Genomic DNA, 15477 nt, shown 5'->3' on the forward strand with positions numbered 1-15477 from the left:
TTTGGAACCCAGCGCACACACAATTTCCTGTACCCTAACTTGACAGTCACAATGTCATAAAAAGTTGTCATTGACAAGTCCAGTATGATCTAAAGCAATTCTTTCAATGTGAGACATCTATTCGCACGAATTGCTTCCTCCATTCTCCGAAGAAGGGCATCAGAGATCACAGATGGCCAACCTGTTCTTTGTTCATCATGAAAATCGGTCCTACCTTCAGAGAAATGACGACACCATTTCGTTACATTTTGTCGATTGATAATGTTCCCATAAACAGACACAATTTCTTTGTGAATATCCGCTGGTCGCTGACCTTTTCTATGAAGAAAATGTATGAGGGAGTGCACTTTGCATTTGGTGGGATACTGAATTGGCACAGCCATTTTAAACACGACCTACTCCAAACAGAAGCAGCGTTCAACTGCCAAACGACCGCGAGAAGAAAGTTAACGGTTCAAGGTTAACACCAGTGTTGCCAACTTGCTCGCCATAACTCTTCTGTTTCTCTGGCGTACGTTGTATCTTGACTTTCTGAAATACCCTTGTATTTAAGCCGAGGGCCCCTGCAGCAGGCAAAATTCCCTCACAACTGTTTATCTCACTGCAACAGCCAGCCATGACACAACTACTCCATCTGCTTCATCTGATATGCGAGAACATTTTTGAAATGTTTATGAGAAAGAAGTGGCAGTTGAAATATTAGCATTTCTGCAAGGTAAGTCAGTGGACTGTGTGGTGTCGACTGTGGGGACAATGTTCATGAGGAACACAATGAGGCTGGATGTGGGTAACAGCCCAGTAACCACTTAGTTCGATGTGGGAAACCAGCTATAAACCACATACTGGCTGGCCAGCACATTCCCGTTCATCATTTATACACCAGCTGGATTTGATTTGATCCTGGGATGCTTTCCCAAATCCCAAAAGCGGCACACTAACATGTGTGGGCTATTTGTGCAAGTCAAAGCCTCTGTGTACCATAATTAATCTGATCTTGCTTTTGTGGTTCTTTGGGAGAGATATGTAGGAGAGTGTAAACATATTCGTAGATCACTAACTTAATACCAGTTCTTGCATCTTTTTAAATGGGCTTTGGTTAAATACACTATGTGATCAAAAGTATCCAGACATACTCAAAAATACGTTTTTCATATTAGGAGCATTGTGCTACCATCTACTGCCAGGTACTCCATATCAGCAACCTCAGTAGTCATTAGACATTGCAAAAGAACATAATGGGGCACTCGGCGGAACTCACGGACTTAGAACGTGGGCAGGTGATTGGGTGTCACTTGTGCCATACGTCTGTATGAGAGATTTCCAAACTCCTAAGCATCCCTAGGTCCACATTTTCTGATGTGATAGTTAAGTGGAAACTTGAAGGGACACATACAGCTCAAAAGTGTACAGGCCGACCTCTTCTGCTGACTGATGGACACCGTCGACAGCTGAAGAGGGTTGTAATGCATAATAGGCAGAAATCTTTTCAGACCCTCACACAGGAATTCCAAACTGCACCAGGATCCACTGTAAATACTATGACAGTTAGGCGGGAGGTGAGAAAACTTGGATTTCATGGTCAAGCAGCTGCTCATAAGCCAGGCCTCGCTTGGTATAAGGAGTGTAAAAGTTGGACGATTGAACAGTGGAAAAACATTGTGTGGAGTGACGAATCATGGTACAAAAAGCAGCGATCTGATGGGAGACTGTGGGTATGGTAAATTCTCAGTGAACATCATCTGTCATTGTGTGTAGTGCCAACAGTAAAATTCGGAGGCAGTGGTGTCATGGTGTGGCCGTGTTTTTCATGGAGGGGGCTTGGACCCCTCGTTATTCTGCATGGCACTATCACAGCACAGGCCTACATTGATGTTTAAAGCAACTTCTTGCTTCCCACTGTTGAAGACAAATTTGGGGATGGTGATGGCATCTTTCAACATGATCGAGCACCTGTTCATAATGCACAGACTATGGCAGAGTGGTTACATGGCGATAACCTGCCTGTAATGAACTGGCTTGCACAGAGTTGTGTCTTGAATCTTATAGAACACCCTTGGAATGTTTTGGAACACCGACTTCGTGCCAGGCCTCATCGACCAACATCACTACCTTGCCTCAGTGCAGCACTCCTTGAAAAATGGGCTGCAGTTCCCCAAGAAACCTTCCGGCACCTGATTGAACGTACGCCTGCGAGAGCGGAAGCTGTCATCAAGGCTAAGAGTGGGCCAACACTATACTGAATTCTAGAATTACTGATAGAGGGTGCCACGAACTTTTAATTCATTTTCAGCCAGACGTCTCGATACTTTTGATCACATAGTGTAGCTGACATCTATCTTGCAGCATCTGCCAGTTCAGGTTCTTCAGCATTACCCTAATGTTCTACCGCAAGTTAATCAAATGTGACCATTTGTGCTGCCTTTCTTTATACACATTTGTTATATCTTGTTAGTATTATTTGGTACTTATCCTGCACGTTTTAGCAATATTTTAGGTTGGGTCATACTAGTGTTTTGTAAGTAATCTCCTTTGTAGACTGAAGCATTTATCCTATGCTTTAACTATGATTGAGCCTACGAAATCATTCCATTTATATCAGCACAAATTGAGGTATTTGTATGAGTTGACTGATTGCAATTGTGACTGGTACTGTACTCAGAAGACACTATATTTTGTTTAGTACATAATTTTACATTTCTGAACACTTAAAGTAAGTCATCAATATCTGCACCACTGTGAAATCTTGTCAAGAGGTGACTGAGTATTTGTGGAGCTCCTTTCTTATAGTACTTCAGGGTAAATGAATGGACCATCCACGATATGTCTGACTAGGAACCCCTTGCGTATGAGGTCACAGAAGGACAATGATGTTTATGGATTCAATTCCCTGGATATTGTCTACAGTGCAACCACAATATTGGATGCTAATGACAACAGGGGGCAGGACTGGAGGTATCCAAAGGTGAGCACAACATGAGGCCACGCGGAGCATAGTTTAACTGCTTAGTCGACTAGTAACTCACACCAGTAGTAGTGGTGTGTTGATATAAAGCAGAGCAATGGCAACGATAAACACTGCAAATGTTGAATTATATCTACAACAGCTGCCAAAGTTGACATTTCATTAGAAGGGAACCCACAGCATTTTGCAGAGTGAGAAAGTAGTGGCAGGTGAAATATTAGTGCTTGTGCAAGATGTGTCAGTGGAATGTGTGGTGTCAACTGTGTATACAATGTACATGAGGAGTAAGATGATGATACATGCTTAAAGTGATACTGAAACAAGTGTAGAGTCATGTAGTCATTGTCAGACCAGGGAGCCACAAATCCCGTCTCCAGTGAAATGTAGGAAAGGACAATCATTATCCCATGAGCGGGTAGTGCATATAATTATGCACACAGAAGATCATCCACAGCACAGCAAAGAAAGAGATTTCATATAAGTCTGCAGCAACATTCTGGTATAGTACATAAGAAAAACTATGGATATTCAAGGAAGGACAAGGTTACTTGTTACAAAAACTGGTGTTCGTGCATTTCAAGGATGCTCGATACAATTCACAGATGGTGCACGATAGTGACCTACTATGCTAATCACATCAAACTGCACAAAACATAGATTACAGGAATTTCAAGGTAAGCAGTGGATGGTTGCATAACTTCAAACAAGAAATTTGTTTTCAACTCCGACCAGGTCCCACCTGGAGAGGAACTGCATATGAAAGGGACCCTCGAAATTAGAGGTATCAAGAAAGTTGCATCAAGATCAACTAATGTCAATGCTTTAACACATCCATGGATGAAAAATTGGCTGGAAAGTTATTTACTGTGCTACTAGAAGTTGGAGATGCTCTGTCCTCTACAATTTTTTTGGTGTGTATGATCTTGCAAGTGCAAGGGGATATTTACATTATGCAAGAGTGGGAAAATGAACTTAAGAGAACTGCAACTATGGTGTGAGCACTGTTTTTGACCAATAACTGGTCAAATAACTTGCTTTTGCTCGTTTCCTGGTTGTGTGTAAATGTCGTGCTCCCTTGAAGCAAATTATCACTCTTGAAAAGTGTGTGACATAGCAGTTCATACCACCTAGCACCACTGGAAAAATTCAGCCTTTTGACATTTGTTTCTTCTGTACCTATAAAAATATTATCACACTGTCTGCACCTATGCCTTATAGGATAGCCAGTTTCTCAGTAAGATCCATGACAGGCTGTTTTGCATTTGGTTGCATGCCATCACATTCCATCTGTTCTCATTACCCCTTTACACCAACATGTTTCTACATGCATTCCTTAAGAATGGATACGTAGTTGAATATGCACCGTTTGCAACTCCCAAGGAGTCTGCCTTTGATTTTGATGCTGCAAACCTTTGTGATAACTGTGGCGCACCATTTTTCTTCTGGCATTCATGGTGCAAGTTAGTGGTTTGTTTTTAATATATCTTGAATGTCAACAATGTCCATTTTGTGAAGTGTGATACATGCATCCCTTAGAAAGTTCATCTCTGCACCTCCCAGACACTCATTTTCTGTTGCCCTCCTGATGCACATGACTTTCAAAATGAGCCTTTCTATAGAACCTTGCACTCAATGGGTTCATTTGAGCTTGCTATTATCTGGCATGTCATTAATATATTACTTTTGTTAATAAATGTCATATGTTACTGAGTCAAACACTTTTCAGAAGTCAAGAAACACTGCAGCTACCTGATCCATGGCTTTCACGATGTCAGTTTTTCCATACTAATTAAAAATGCTGTGGCAAAAATAATTTAAAGAATCTCACATGAAGTGATGTTTAAAAAATTGGTTTGCTTTCCAGAAAAGAAAAATCACTATATATGCCAGCAGTGAATATTCAGAAAAAATAAGCTCATCATTAAATCAGAGGAAAAAATGTCGCAGCAATAGTCTATAATCTGTATTATCAAATTCAGTGAATTACTCATTACTTTTTTTTACAAAATACAGAGTTATAGAACCAGGACAGTGTGTTACAGAGTTTAACCCTCATCCAATAAGTAGTAAACAAAGAGTAACTGTGGTATCAAGTGAATGCCACTACTATTCTGACTGGAAAACAATTCCCCAAGGAGTCCTGCAAGGTGCAAAGCTGGGCCCTTACATGTTTTTATAATATGTAAATGATTTACTACTAAGCACTAATAAGCATTCGGTCTTATCTGCAAATGACCTCACTTTTGAAATATAAAATGATGATCCATAAAAAAAATCCAAACAGCACGCAAAGCACTTTACACCCCTGGTTTCATCAAAAAATAACTAAAGCTGAATTTCCTAAAGATGCAGATGATATAGCTCAAAATTAAATTTTCGGAAATGAGAGGTAACTAGTAACATTGAGGAAATTATGGCAGAAACCCAGGTGAAATTTTTAGGTCTACATCTCAAGAAAAAATCTAAATTTGAAGACACACACACATAGACTATTTACCAAACAAATTGAATAGCCCAGCCTGCCCATTAAAACAAAGCTCTACATGAGGACATGGACATACAATTTCAACCCCTCTAGCCCCAGGAAAAGTCTTTTTTTAACAGTGGGTGATGTGCTTTACATTTTATTAGTACTCACAAGATGTTAAAGCCACAAAAAGTAGAAATTTCAGTAAAAACGTGATTTTTGGTGGTGAAATTCCGCTAATTGGAATCACTGTTATTGCATCCTCAATAACTGACATAGATAAGATCTTAAAGTTGAGAGCTCTTTGGAGACAAATTTAAAATCATTAAATAAAAATTATGAATAAATGGATATTTTTTTAACCTTCCCAGTTAATAATGTTCTTATAGCCACTAATAGTTGAGAAAATGAGAATGCATGGAGATGGGTCACCAATACTAGGAATTAATTCCTATAAAAAGGTACATTTTCTTCACTCCTAAGCAACATGGTTTGTCATTTCTTGAAATACGTGGCATACTTTTACCTTTTTCACCAATTTTTAAACATTCAACTTAATTTTATTCTCAGGGAGGATCCAACACCGATATTCCTAGTACAAAACATTTTCTTGAAAATATCTGTAATACAGAAAGCAAAAATTACTCCCTCAGTGGCAGCAGATGTAAATATGAAAAATTACATAAAACTGTAAAAACATCCAGAAGAAAAGGAAGGGTTGGAGGAATTCATTTCTTTTTCTCCCATCAAGTCTAATATATCTAACCTTGATCAATATCATCTACCTATTTTTCTGGTATTTGTCATAGCCAAGCATCATCTCATGGCATGTTAGATTCTGACAATTGCAACAATGCTGCAATCTGCAGAAAACTTGTAATGAAAGAAATGAATTCTCTGCAAAGAATTATGATTAGTATCATGTTTTTCACCTATCCTTGAGTAGTACAGGTTTCTTTTTCTCCAAACTGGTTCTCTGTTCTGCATATTTTTACCACTTTTCATAGTTCTATGAGTTTTCTATCTTTCACCACTTTGTGAGTATATTTCCTCTTTTTCTATTGTGAATATTTTTACCTCACTGATAACATTCATGAAAATATTTAATTTATATTCTGTCTGTGAACAAGTAGCACTTCATGGCTTCCATGTTACTGATATTTTTCCTTATATAAGCACCATAGCACTCTACCTTTATGAAATTATGACGTTTGAAACAATGCTGCAATCTGCAGAAAACACTTTTCAATTAAAGAAAACAAAGCTCTTGAGTCAGCTATGATTATTATAATGCTCAACTGACAACAAATACCTTGTGCTGAACCAGGGTTCCTGTGAGGAGAGGGCTGATCATCCCTGGCAAAGTGGCAACAGTATTGCTCATTCCCATCAAAATGCTTGCAAACTGTGGTGCCAAGTCAAGGTGATTCACACTGAAAAGTAAAGGAACAAAAACTGTATTAATAGACAGTTCCTTTCTATTTCAAACAGAATGGTACTGCACAGAGAAAGAAATTCTCCGACCTATCATTCCTTCCACAAAAACTAAATGATTTATATTAATGGCTCAGTAATTACATTTTGGTTTGTATCCATCCTGATTACATTTTCAGTGTTCATGTTTTTTAAATAATGTTTTGGCGAACATAATACATTTGCAAACATCCAATATGCGTTCCTATTTTACAGTGTGGATACTTAATATTCAGCCTTTTTTTGTATTAATGTTGTCATATTACAAAGGAATATGCTGTATAAGCTTCTTACCACATCATGATTTATCCAAGTTGCAGCATTTAGATGCTACTTGCTTCCCAACATCAGAGATGAAGTGACCTACAAAAAGTCTTACATGGATTGCAGTGAGTCCCGTGGTATGTCCAACTTGTCAAATCAATGATAACTGGGCATCAACCTTTGTGTTAGTATTATCATCCACCAAGTAGTTTGATTGTTATTCTTTCATGAAGCCTAAATAGATGGACAAAAACACAATTTCCTTCTGCAGTTATCTTTTGTGACATGTGGTGAATCACTGGCAGCATGGCAGAACACACGGTTGATGCATGAAGAAGCTCCTACCCACCTACATATAACTTTAGCCAGCATCTCAACAGCATTGTCCTCAGCCAGCTGACTGGACAAGCAGGTCCTACAGCAAACTTCAGCTACAGAACCTTATCTTTTACATTAACTCAGAGGGCCACCACATGTCATGTATTTATTTACCTGGTTCCTGGTAGCAATATATTTGAACAACTTGTCTTTAGCCCAAGCTGCAACATCTAAATAGATACAGTAGTACATATGAACCACCAGTGAGAAAAACACCATCATAAAAACTGAAAACTTTCGAGTTGACAAAAAAATCTAATTAGTCTAATTCACAGACACACTGAAAAAGTCAAGATCACAGCTGAATGTACTTTCTTCAGAGCACCCCCTCCTGCCACTACTTGGTGAGCACATTTCTTAACCATCCAATTTAGGGTAGGTGGATAGTTAAAAAATACACTCACCAAGCAGCAGCAAGAGACCACACAAATAAAGGTATTAAAGATGGCAAGCTATCAGAGCCAGTGGCTCCTCCTTCTGACAGAAGGGCTGAAGGGGAAGGAAGGGGCGTGAAGGAAAAGGACTGGTGATGTTTATGAAAATGGGTAGAGTTTGTAAAAGTTGCCTGGAACCTCTCAGGGAAGACTCACCGGATGGGATGAGAAGAAAGACTGATTGTCGGGGACTGCATTAGATGAGATTTGAAAACCTGAGAGCTTGTAGGTTGAAGACAGGGTAATATGCAAGACACAGAGATTACTGCCAAAACATTATATATGAGAAAGAGTGAAAAGCTCCATACACTGTGTGTGATAGAGGTCGGGGGGCAGGGGAGGGACAGAAAAAAATAGATAAGCCAGAAAATGAAAGATACAGAAAACTAAAAGGAAGTGAAGAAAAGAACAGTTACTGTGAAAAAGTGCCGAGACTGAAGAAATTAATGTAAATTACAGACAGATGGGTGGAGAGAACTTAGGGCATGTTGCAACACTAGTTCCCCCCTGCGGAGTTCTGAGAAACTGGTGTCTGGGGGACAAATCCAGATGGCACATGTGGTGAAACATACACCAAGGTCACAACTGTCATGTTGCACAGCATGCTTTGCAATAGGATATTGTATGTTGCCTGTATATGCCCCCTGACTATGGCCATTCATCCTAACTGATAACTTGGTGGTAGTCGTGCTGATGTAAAAGCCCAAACAGTTTTTACCTAACAACTGGTATGCGTGTTGTCATTTAACAAGTGGCTCTCCCTTTGGCAGTATATGTTTTGCCAGTTACAGGGCTGGTATAGGCAGTGGTGGGAGGGTGCACAGGTCAGGTCTTACAGAGGGGACAATGCTGGGGGTAGGAGCCATAGGGCATGGGATGTGGCAAGTATATTGCAGAGCTCGGGAGGGCAACGAAAAGATGTTCTAGGTGTGGTGGGCAAAAAGAGAATGGACCTCATTTCAGAGCATAATTCTAGGAAGTTGTAGCCTTATCATAGTAGCTGATTAATATATTCAAGACCAGGATACGACTGAATAACAAGTGGTGTATTCTTAGGTTGTTTTTTGGAAAGCTCAATAATACCAGGATTAGATGTGATGGCTCAAGAAATCTGTTTTTGAACTAAGCCAGTGGGGTAATTACGTACTTGTGGCCTGCTGCCACTTGGTGAGCAGATTTTTTTTTATATATCAAATTACATTATATTCTAAAAAATTGATTATTTGCATTGATGTTACAAGATTATTATTATTATTATTATTATTATTATTATTATTATTATTTTCAAACTTGAAATTATCTCCTGAAGTCAGCCAAACAGTTCAAATTAACCCTGTACAATCTAATGTATTGCTGTGTAAATGGTTAATTATCTCTGTGACACAATTAAGAATTGTAGAAGCATAGAAAAATTCAAAATATGGAATCTCACATTAATAAATAAAATGAAAGAAGAATTTATAGGAACCTACTGTGACAGTTGGAAATTTGTGCCAGGCTGGGACTTGAACCTGGCTTTCCTGCTTATCACAAGTCACCTTTACCATTAAACTATCTGTTCACACCTCCGAGTATGACTCAAACTTTCACTGTCACTAGTGGGATGTACATCCCCTACGGCAAAGTAAGCCATGGGCCTCCACCAACTCCATTTCCTCAGTGGTGTCTTCCCACATATCTCCATGGGAGAACTTGTTGTAGACTGCATGCCACTTAACTTGGCAGGTAAGGTCTGGATGCGTAGAAGCAAGGATACATCATGTGACGTGCCAAGTAATAGCAGTCAGTCAGCCATAGCGCGTGGACAAGTTTATTTCGTACTGTGCGGAGTGAGTTTATGATTGGTTTTACTCTGTTGTATTCTTTTGAAGGTCATTTTGAGGCAGTCTCATCTATATGAGTGGCAAAAGCAAATCTTACCCAGCATTAAACAAGCAGGTGCAAGAATTAGTGTTTTGTGTGTGTCAGTTCTCTACACAGAAATCTACAAGTGGCATCCACGTCTCTTCACAAAGCATCTCCCGGTGTTGCCAAGTGCCACCAACTTTGTGTATATCAGTTCTTTAGACAGGAGTCAGAAGTGGCATTCACGTCTGTTCACAAAGCACCTCTCGGTGTTGCCAAGTAACAAGATCTAACAGTTGAGACGTGGAATGCTGGGGTAAAGACTGTTCAATGGATCGCGAATGAAGCCAACACATCTGCTGAACAGATCACTTAATTTTAAATCGCCTGGTAAGTGCCAAAATCAAAAGAAAGTCATAAGTGAACTCATGAACGTATTACGTCACAAAATATTTGACATATATAGTAAAGGCAAATATTCTGTGGCAGATAAATTGTGTTCATACATGAAAGAAGCCAACAGTTTCAATGGCAGCAAATCTACCAAGCTCAGAATATTGAGGAAAATGGGATTTAAATACAGGAAAACCAATGACAGAAGAAAACTGCTCTTGGAGAAAAGTGACATTGTAACAGAAAGAACTGTGTGCACATGATGCACAAGATAAAACAAGCTGGAAAGTCACGTGTTTCTAGCTGGATGAGATGTATTTGAATCATAACCATTCAAGGTCAATGTACTGGAAGACAAATGAGGATGTTGGAGCCCTGCAGGTTCCTGTGGGCAAAGGGAGACATCCTATTGTGCTTCACGCTGGTTCGGCAGACTTAATACCAGAAACTATATTAATATTTAAAGCATCAAAGTCAAAGCATTCCGATGACTACAACTCTGAAATGACTTATGCTGTCTTCAAGCAGTGGTCTGTACAACAGCTACTTCTGTACCAGGTCGAGAATCCTGTTATTGTCATGGACAATGTAAGTATGCACTCTGTGCAAGTAAATCAGGCTTCCACATCAAATACCAGAAGAGATGAAATTATTTCATGGATGTCATGTAATGCAATTCCTCACACTGTGTCACAAACCAGGGCAGAGTTACTCAAGCTTGTAAATGCATACCACCCTTAAATACAGCACTTACGAGACAGATGAACTTGCAAGACAGCATCATCACTGAGTAATCAGTTTACCAATATCACTGCCATGACAATCCTATTGAGATGGTATGGTTGCAATTTAAGGCCCATATTGCATAAAGATATAGCATCTTCTGGACTGCTTACATTGAAAGATGCACACACGAATCAGTGAACAACATAACTATCACTGCATAGACAAACTGCATCAGACATTCAGAAACACTGCAGGAAGATTTTAAAAAGTAAATCGAAAGAGTTGGTGATGGAGGCTTTCATCATTAATCTTCACTATTCTGACTCTGAGGGTGAAGATAATGTTTTGGGCTACTTGTGCCAGTAGCACTTACTACTGCATTTAAAAATGTTGTACAACTTAAGCTCATATTACATAATGTGAGACTGAGTTTCCTTGGCTGGTAATGGACCAATAAAAGACTTTTTTATTCCTTAGCAGTTTCTTTGTGGACTTTGTTTAAAGCTTGCCTTTGGTCTTCAACAACTCACTGATTTTGTTGTGAACTCTATTTGAAGTTTGAATCCTAGCCATAAAAGAATGTAAAATTTATTTTGTATTTATGATAGACTGCTGCCTTCACTTTTGAAACAGTAATTCTTCATTCATATCACATTATATGTCATTTATGTCAGTGATGAAATATTCTAATATCTTCTTTGAAAATTTGTGTTGGAAAGATTATCAAAATCTGTCCTGGCTTTCCCTGAGATTACTCCCAACAAACAGTGAATGGAAACTGGTTGTATATAATGTATAGCAACAACTACATGCAATATAAATGATATAAATAACAATTATAAATTATTTGATACAAGCGAGGTGTCTAGAAACAGAAAAATATTTAATACAAGTGAGGTGTCTAGAAATAGAAAATGCAATTGCTTTTTTAATATAACAATTTTTAATGTATGAAGAACCTTTTTCATATTTCTGCAATATGTTTCTTTCAGATGCCTGCTGAAAAGATCCTGTACATGTAGATTGCTAAGACATTTTTCTTAAGTCACTTAAAAAATGACAGGTATAAATTTCATATATGCAAATATTTACTCTGCAGCTCCAAATAAATAACTGTAACTGCATTTTGCAAACCGTCAAAAGATGAATGTATTCTTCAGGTTCAAAAGGGTGATATAAATACTTATAAACGTGCTGCAATTTTTCCTGTTAGCCACTTGTATTGCAAAAAAAGTTACGAGTATTATAAAAATTGTGTGAAGATGGTCAAAAGACACTGCTGGTCCAGGATGTGTCAGTAAACGTGCATTTTTTTGCTGTTTTTCTTCTTTATAAACTTTATTTTGCAACACATCAAAATATGAATGTATTTTCAGGGTTCAAGCGGGAAATGCAAGTAAATATGCTATGGTTCTTCCCAATTATTCATCACATTTTTTTCTTGCATTGATTGATGGAGACAGCAAACAATGTAAATCTGTCTGTTATTGTGGTCACTGTTCATCCTAATAGCATACACTGTTATTTTTCTATGTTACACATTTTCCAAGGCAGACAGTTTGATGATGTGGTGTTCTTCACAAAGGTGTGAACCATTGTGCTTGTCACATTTCTTGTATGCGTATGTAGTTAATGGTTGGCAGTCAGTAGCCGACTGTCAAATGGAGTGCAGCTAATGCACAGTCTGGCTACATTGCAACAGATGGCTCCCCCAACACAACTAACTGCTGGTTGTGCAAAATCTCCAGCTACCTACTAAGATAAGTGGCATGCACTGTAGTAGTGTTCAGAAATCACAGGAAGAAAAAACAGTGATAAAGTTTGGAGTTTAATGGTTAAGGTGAATGCTCTCAATAAGCATGAAATTGGGTTTGAGCTCCAGTTTGGCACAAAGTTTCAGTTGCCACTACAGGTTTGCTACAATGCAGTTTCAGCATATCTGAATGACTTGCACTGATATCACTTCATGTCACTGCATCTTCGGTCATTTAATCCCCATTGATACTGTAATTTCATTTCAATGCATTTAATTCACCTCAAAAGAATTAATGATGTCAACCATTAATGATTAATCTCAGCCATATGATATAAGCATTGAAGACAGAGAATAGTGGTAAAAATGAGAAAACAGTTCTGCAGGTACTTGATAGACGTAGCTAAGATGTGGTCACTGACAAACACAGACACACTCATGCAAACACTTAATATCAAAAGCTCTGTAATAAAAGTGCAATTTACCCATTCATCAATAAACTCACAAGCAGATGCAACAAGCACCATCAAGAAAAAATAAGACTGGCAGAAGTATTTTGAGATGGTAACTAAATTTTAAACTGGTCTAGTATGTTATTAAGGACACAAGAGTTCATGATCAGTTTTAACATGATTAAATAAGTTAACTACAATGAATTACAGAGCACCACAAATAAATCATGAATGAAACAGATATCATGCATGCACACTACATATGCCTACTGACAGAGCGTATGTGCACCCCGATACAGTTGTTGGTTTCAACAATAAATAGTAAAGTAAGATACTTTCTGTACAGTCATCATACAAAAAAACAATATAAAATGTATTTCAATGAACCATTCTCATTAAGTGGTACAAAAATTTGCTGTTTGAAATACCAGCTGTTCACAAGATTTCTAATTCACAAATAAAGGATTGGGACTGGACAAAAACAGCCTTTATGTTATAGGAACTATCTACTCCATTTCATTATTTTGTTATCTATTTCATTTTATTAACCAGTTAAATAAAAATGCTAACTGATGAATAATTTTAGAGCAAACTGAAGCAATAGCTTTTTCTGAAATGGCCCTCCAGTTAAGAAGTATAACTTGTGGTCAATGATCATAAGTACTCGTATGTTATACAAACCAATAGTAACACTGTAATAATGCACTGCAAAACAATACAATTCATTTTGTGAAGGTATGATATACTAGGTTTACCATAATAGCAGCCGCCGCTGACTTCTTTGTGAAATAGTGTACAAACAAATCTGAAATGTAAGCTTTTGAATTTTCCCACCTAATTAGGCTCAAATTTCAGCCATGGCCTACCTCAACAAGAAGTACTCTACTGCTTCAATACGCTACATGCTGCAATTTATGGTACACAGCCCATACATTTGAAGAAAAGGAAGGAAGGAATGAAGGCAGATTAGAGTTTAATGTCTGGTCAACAACAAACTCATTAGTGATCGAGCAGAAGGTCAGATTAAGGAAGGATGGAGAAGAAAATCAGCAGGCTCGTACCATATTGTCTGTTAACCTTCCGATAGGCGTGCGTCTGTGTCAGAAATGCAGTGATAATGTTCGTTATCTTTTCTTGGAAAGTGGGAGGGATGGAAATGCCCCATTTATTCTAGCCTCCTCTTTTGACTCCGCCCTACTTCAGTCCTGGGTGCTGCCCGCTACTGTAAACAACAAGTTAATATAACATGTTTCATATCTGAGGAATACGCGCGACCCTCCGTGTAAGTTTTTAACTTTTCATTTTCCATTATTTATTGCTGAATGTTTAATGCTTATTAGTAATTTAAAGTAGAGTTAATGGTGAATTTACATGTGTCTCAAATCGACAATGAAATGAAATGAAATTGTATGTGCCAGATACGCGTGATCTTCAATGCTTGCATCAAGTTATTTATTCAGTTTCAGTTCATATTTATTTCTTGGGTACTATGAGGGACACGGAGATGCATAATTTAAACAATCCTTTGGATGCTTAAGTTGTGATAAATGCAATTCTGCGTAATACTAACAATGAGGATGATCAAGGCATCAGTTTTATAGAGGGCAGTGACACTGACAAAGAAGAGCACATTTCGGAAAGAGATGCAGATTCTGATATGGGACTGAGTGCTGAGTCCAGGTAAAAAGACAACAAAAGATGAGAAATCAGCATTTCAAGCTGTTAAAAGGAAAAATTAAAATCGAGGTTTGGTCATGGCAAAAAAGCCAAGGAGTAGGCAAAGATGAGGTACACAAAATATTATCCTTCATAGGGCCAGAGTAATTGGACCTGTGAAAAATGTGACTAATATTCTAGATTTATGGAAATGCCTCGTCTCTGACACAAAGATTCAGTGTATTGTAGAAAATACAAACAAATTTATTCTTACAATGCAAGATAACTATTCTCGTTTAAGGGACACTCAACAGACACAGTGGAAACAGTGCTGCTTTATCTCGCTGGGGTGTACCACACTAACTGTCTGAATCTCGATGACTTATGGTGGGTGGATGACTTCCTAACCATCATGACTGAAGTTTTTAATGCAATCTATTTGTTTTGATGTTGTGGAAACAAGAGGAGAAGGAAGAAAAACTGACCCCCTAGCTCCTATGAGAATTATTTTTGAAGAATGTTGTGAACTGTCAAAAATGCTTTTTACTTGGTGAAAATGATACCGCTGATGAAAAATTCAAGGCTTTTCGAGGTAGATGAGGTTTCATACAATATATGCCCAAAAAGCCAAGTAAATATGGCATAAAAATGTATTCTTTACTTGTCTTTCGACT

General features: G+C 38.2%; 1 protein-coding gene across 4 annotated transcripts in view; it reads right to left on the minus strand.

The window, feature by feature from the left end:
* LOC126285382 (vesicular glutamate transporter 1-like) overlaps nucleotides 1–15477 on the minus strand; it is a 136712-nt gene that overhangs the window by 17777 nt on the left and 103458 nt on the right. For all 4 annotated transcript variants that reach the window (XM_049984720.1, XM_049984719.1, XM_049984721.1 and 1 more), the window contains exon 9: nucleotides 6742–6862. In XM_049984720.1, the coding sequence (XP_049840677.1) occupies nucleotides 6742–6862 (121 nt within the window). The remainder of the gene's footprint in view (nucleotides 1–6741; nucleotides 6863–15477) is intronic.

The sequence above is a fragment of the Schistocerca gregaria genome, chromosome 8, assembly GCF_023897955.1.
Source record: "Schistocerca gregaria isolate iqSchGreg1 chromosome 8, iqSchGreg1.2, whole genome shotgun sequence".
Taxonomy (NCBI): domain Eukaryota; kingdom Metazoa; phylum Arthropoda; class Insecta; order Orthoptera; family Acrididae; genus Schistocerca; species Schistocerca gregaria.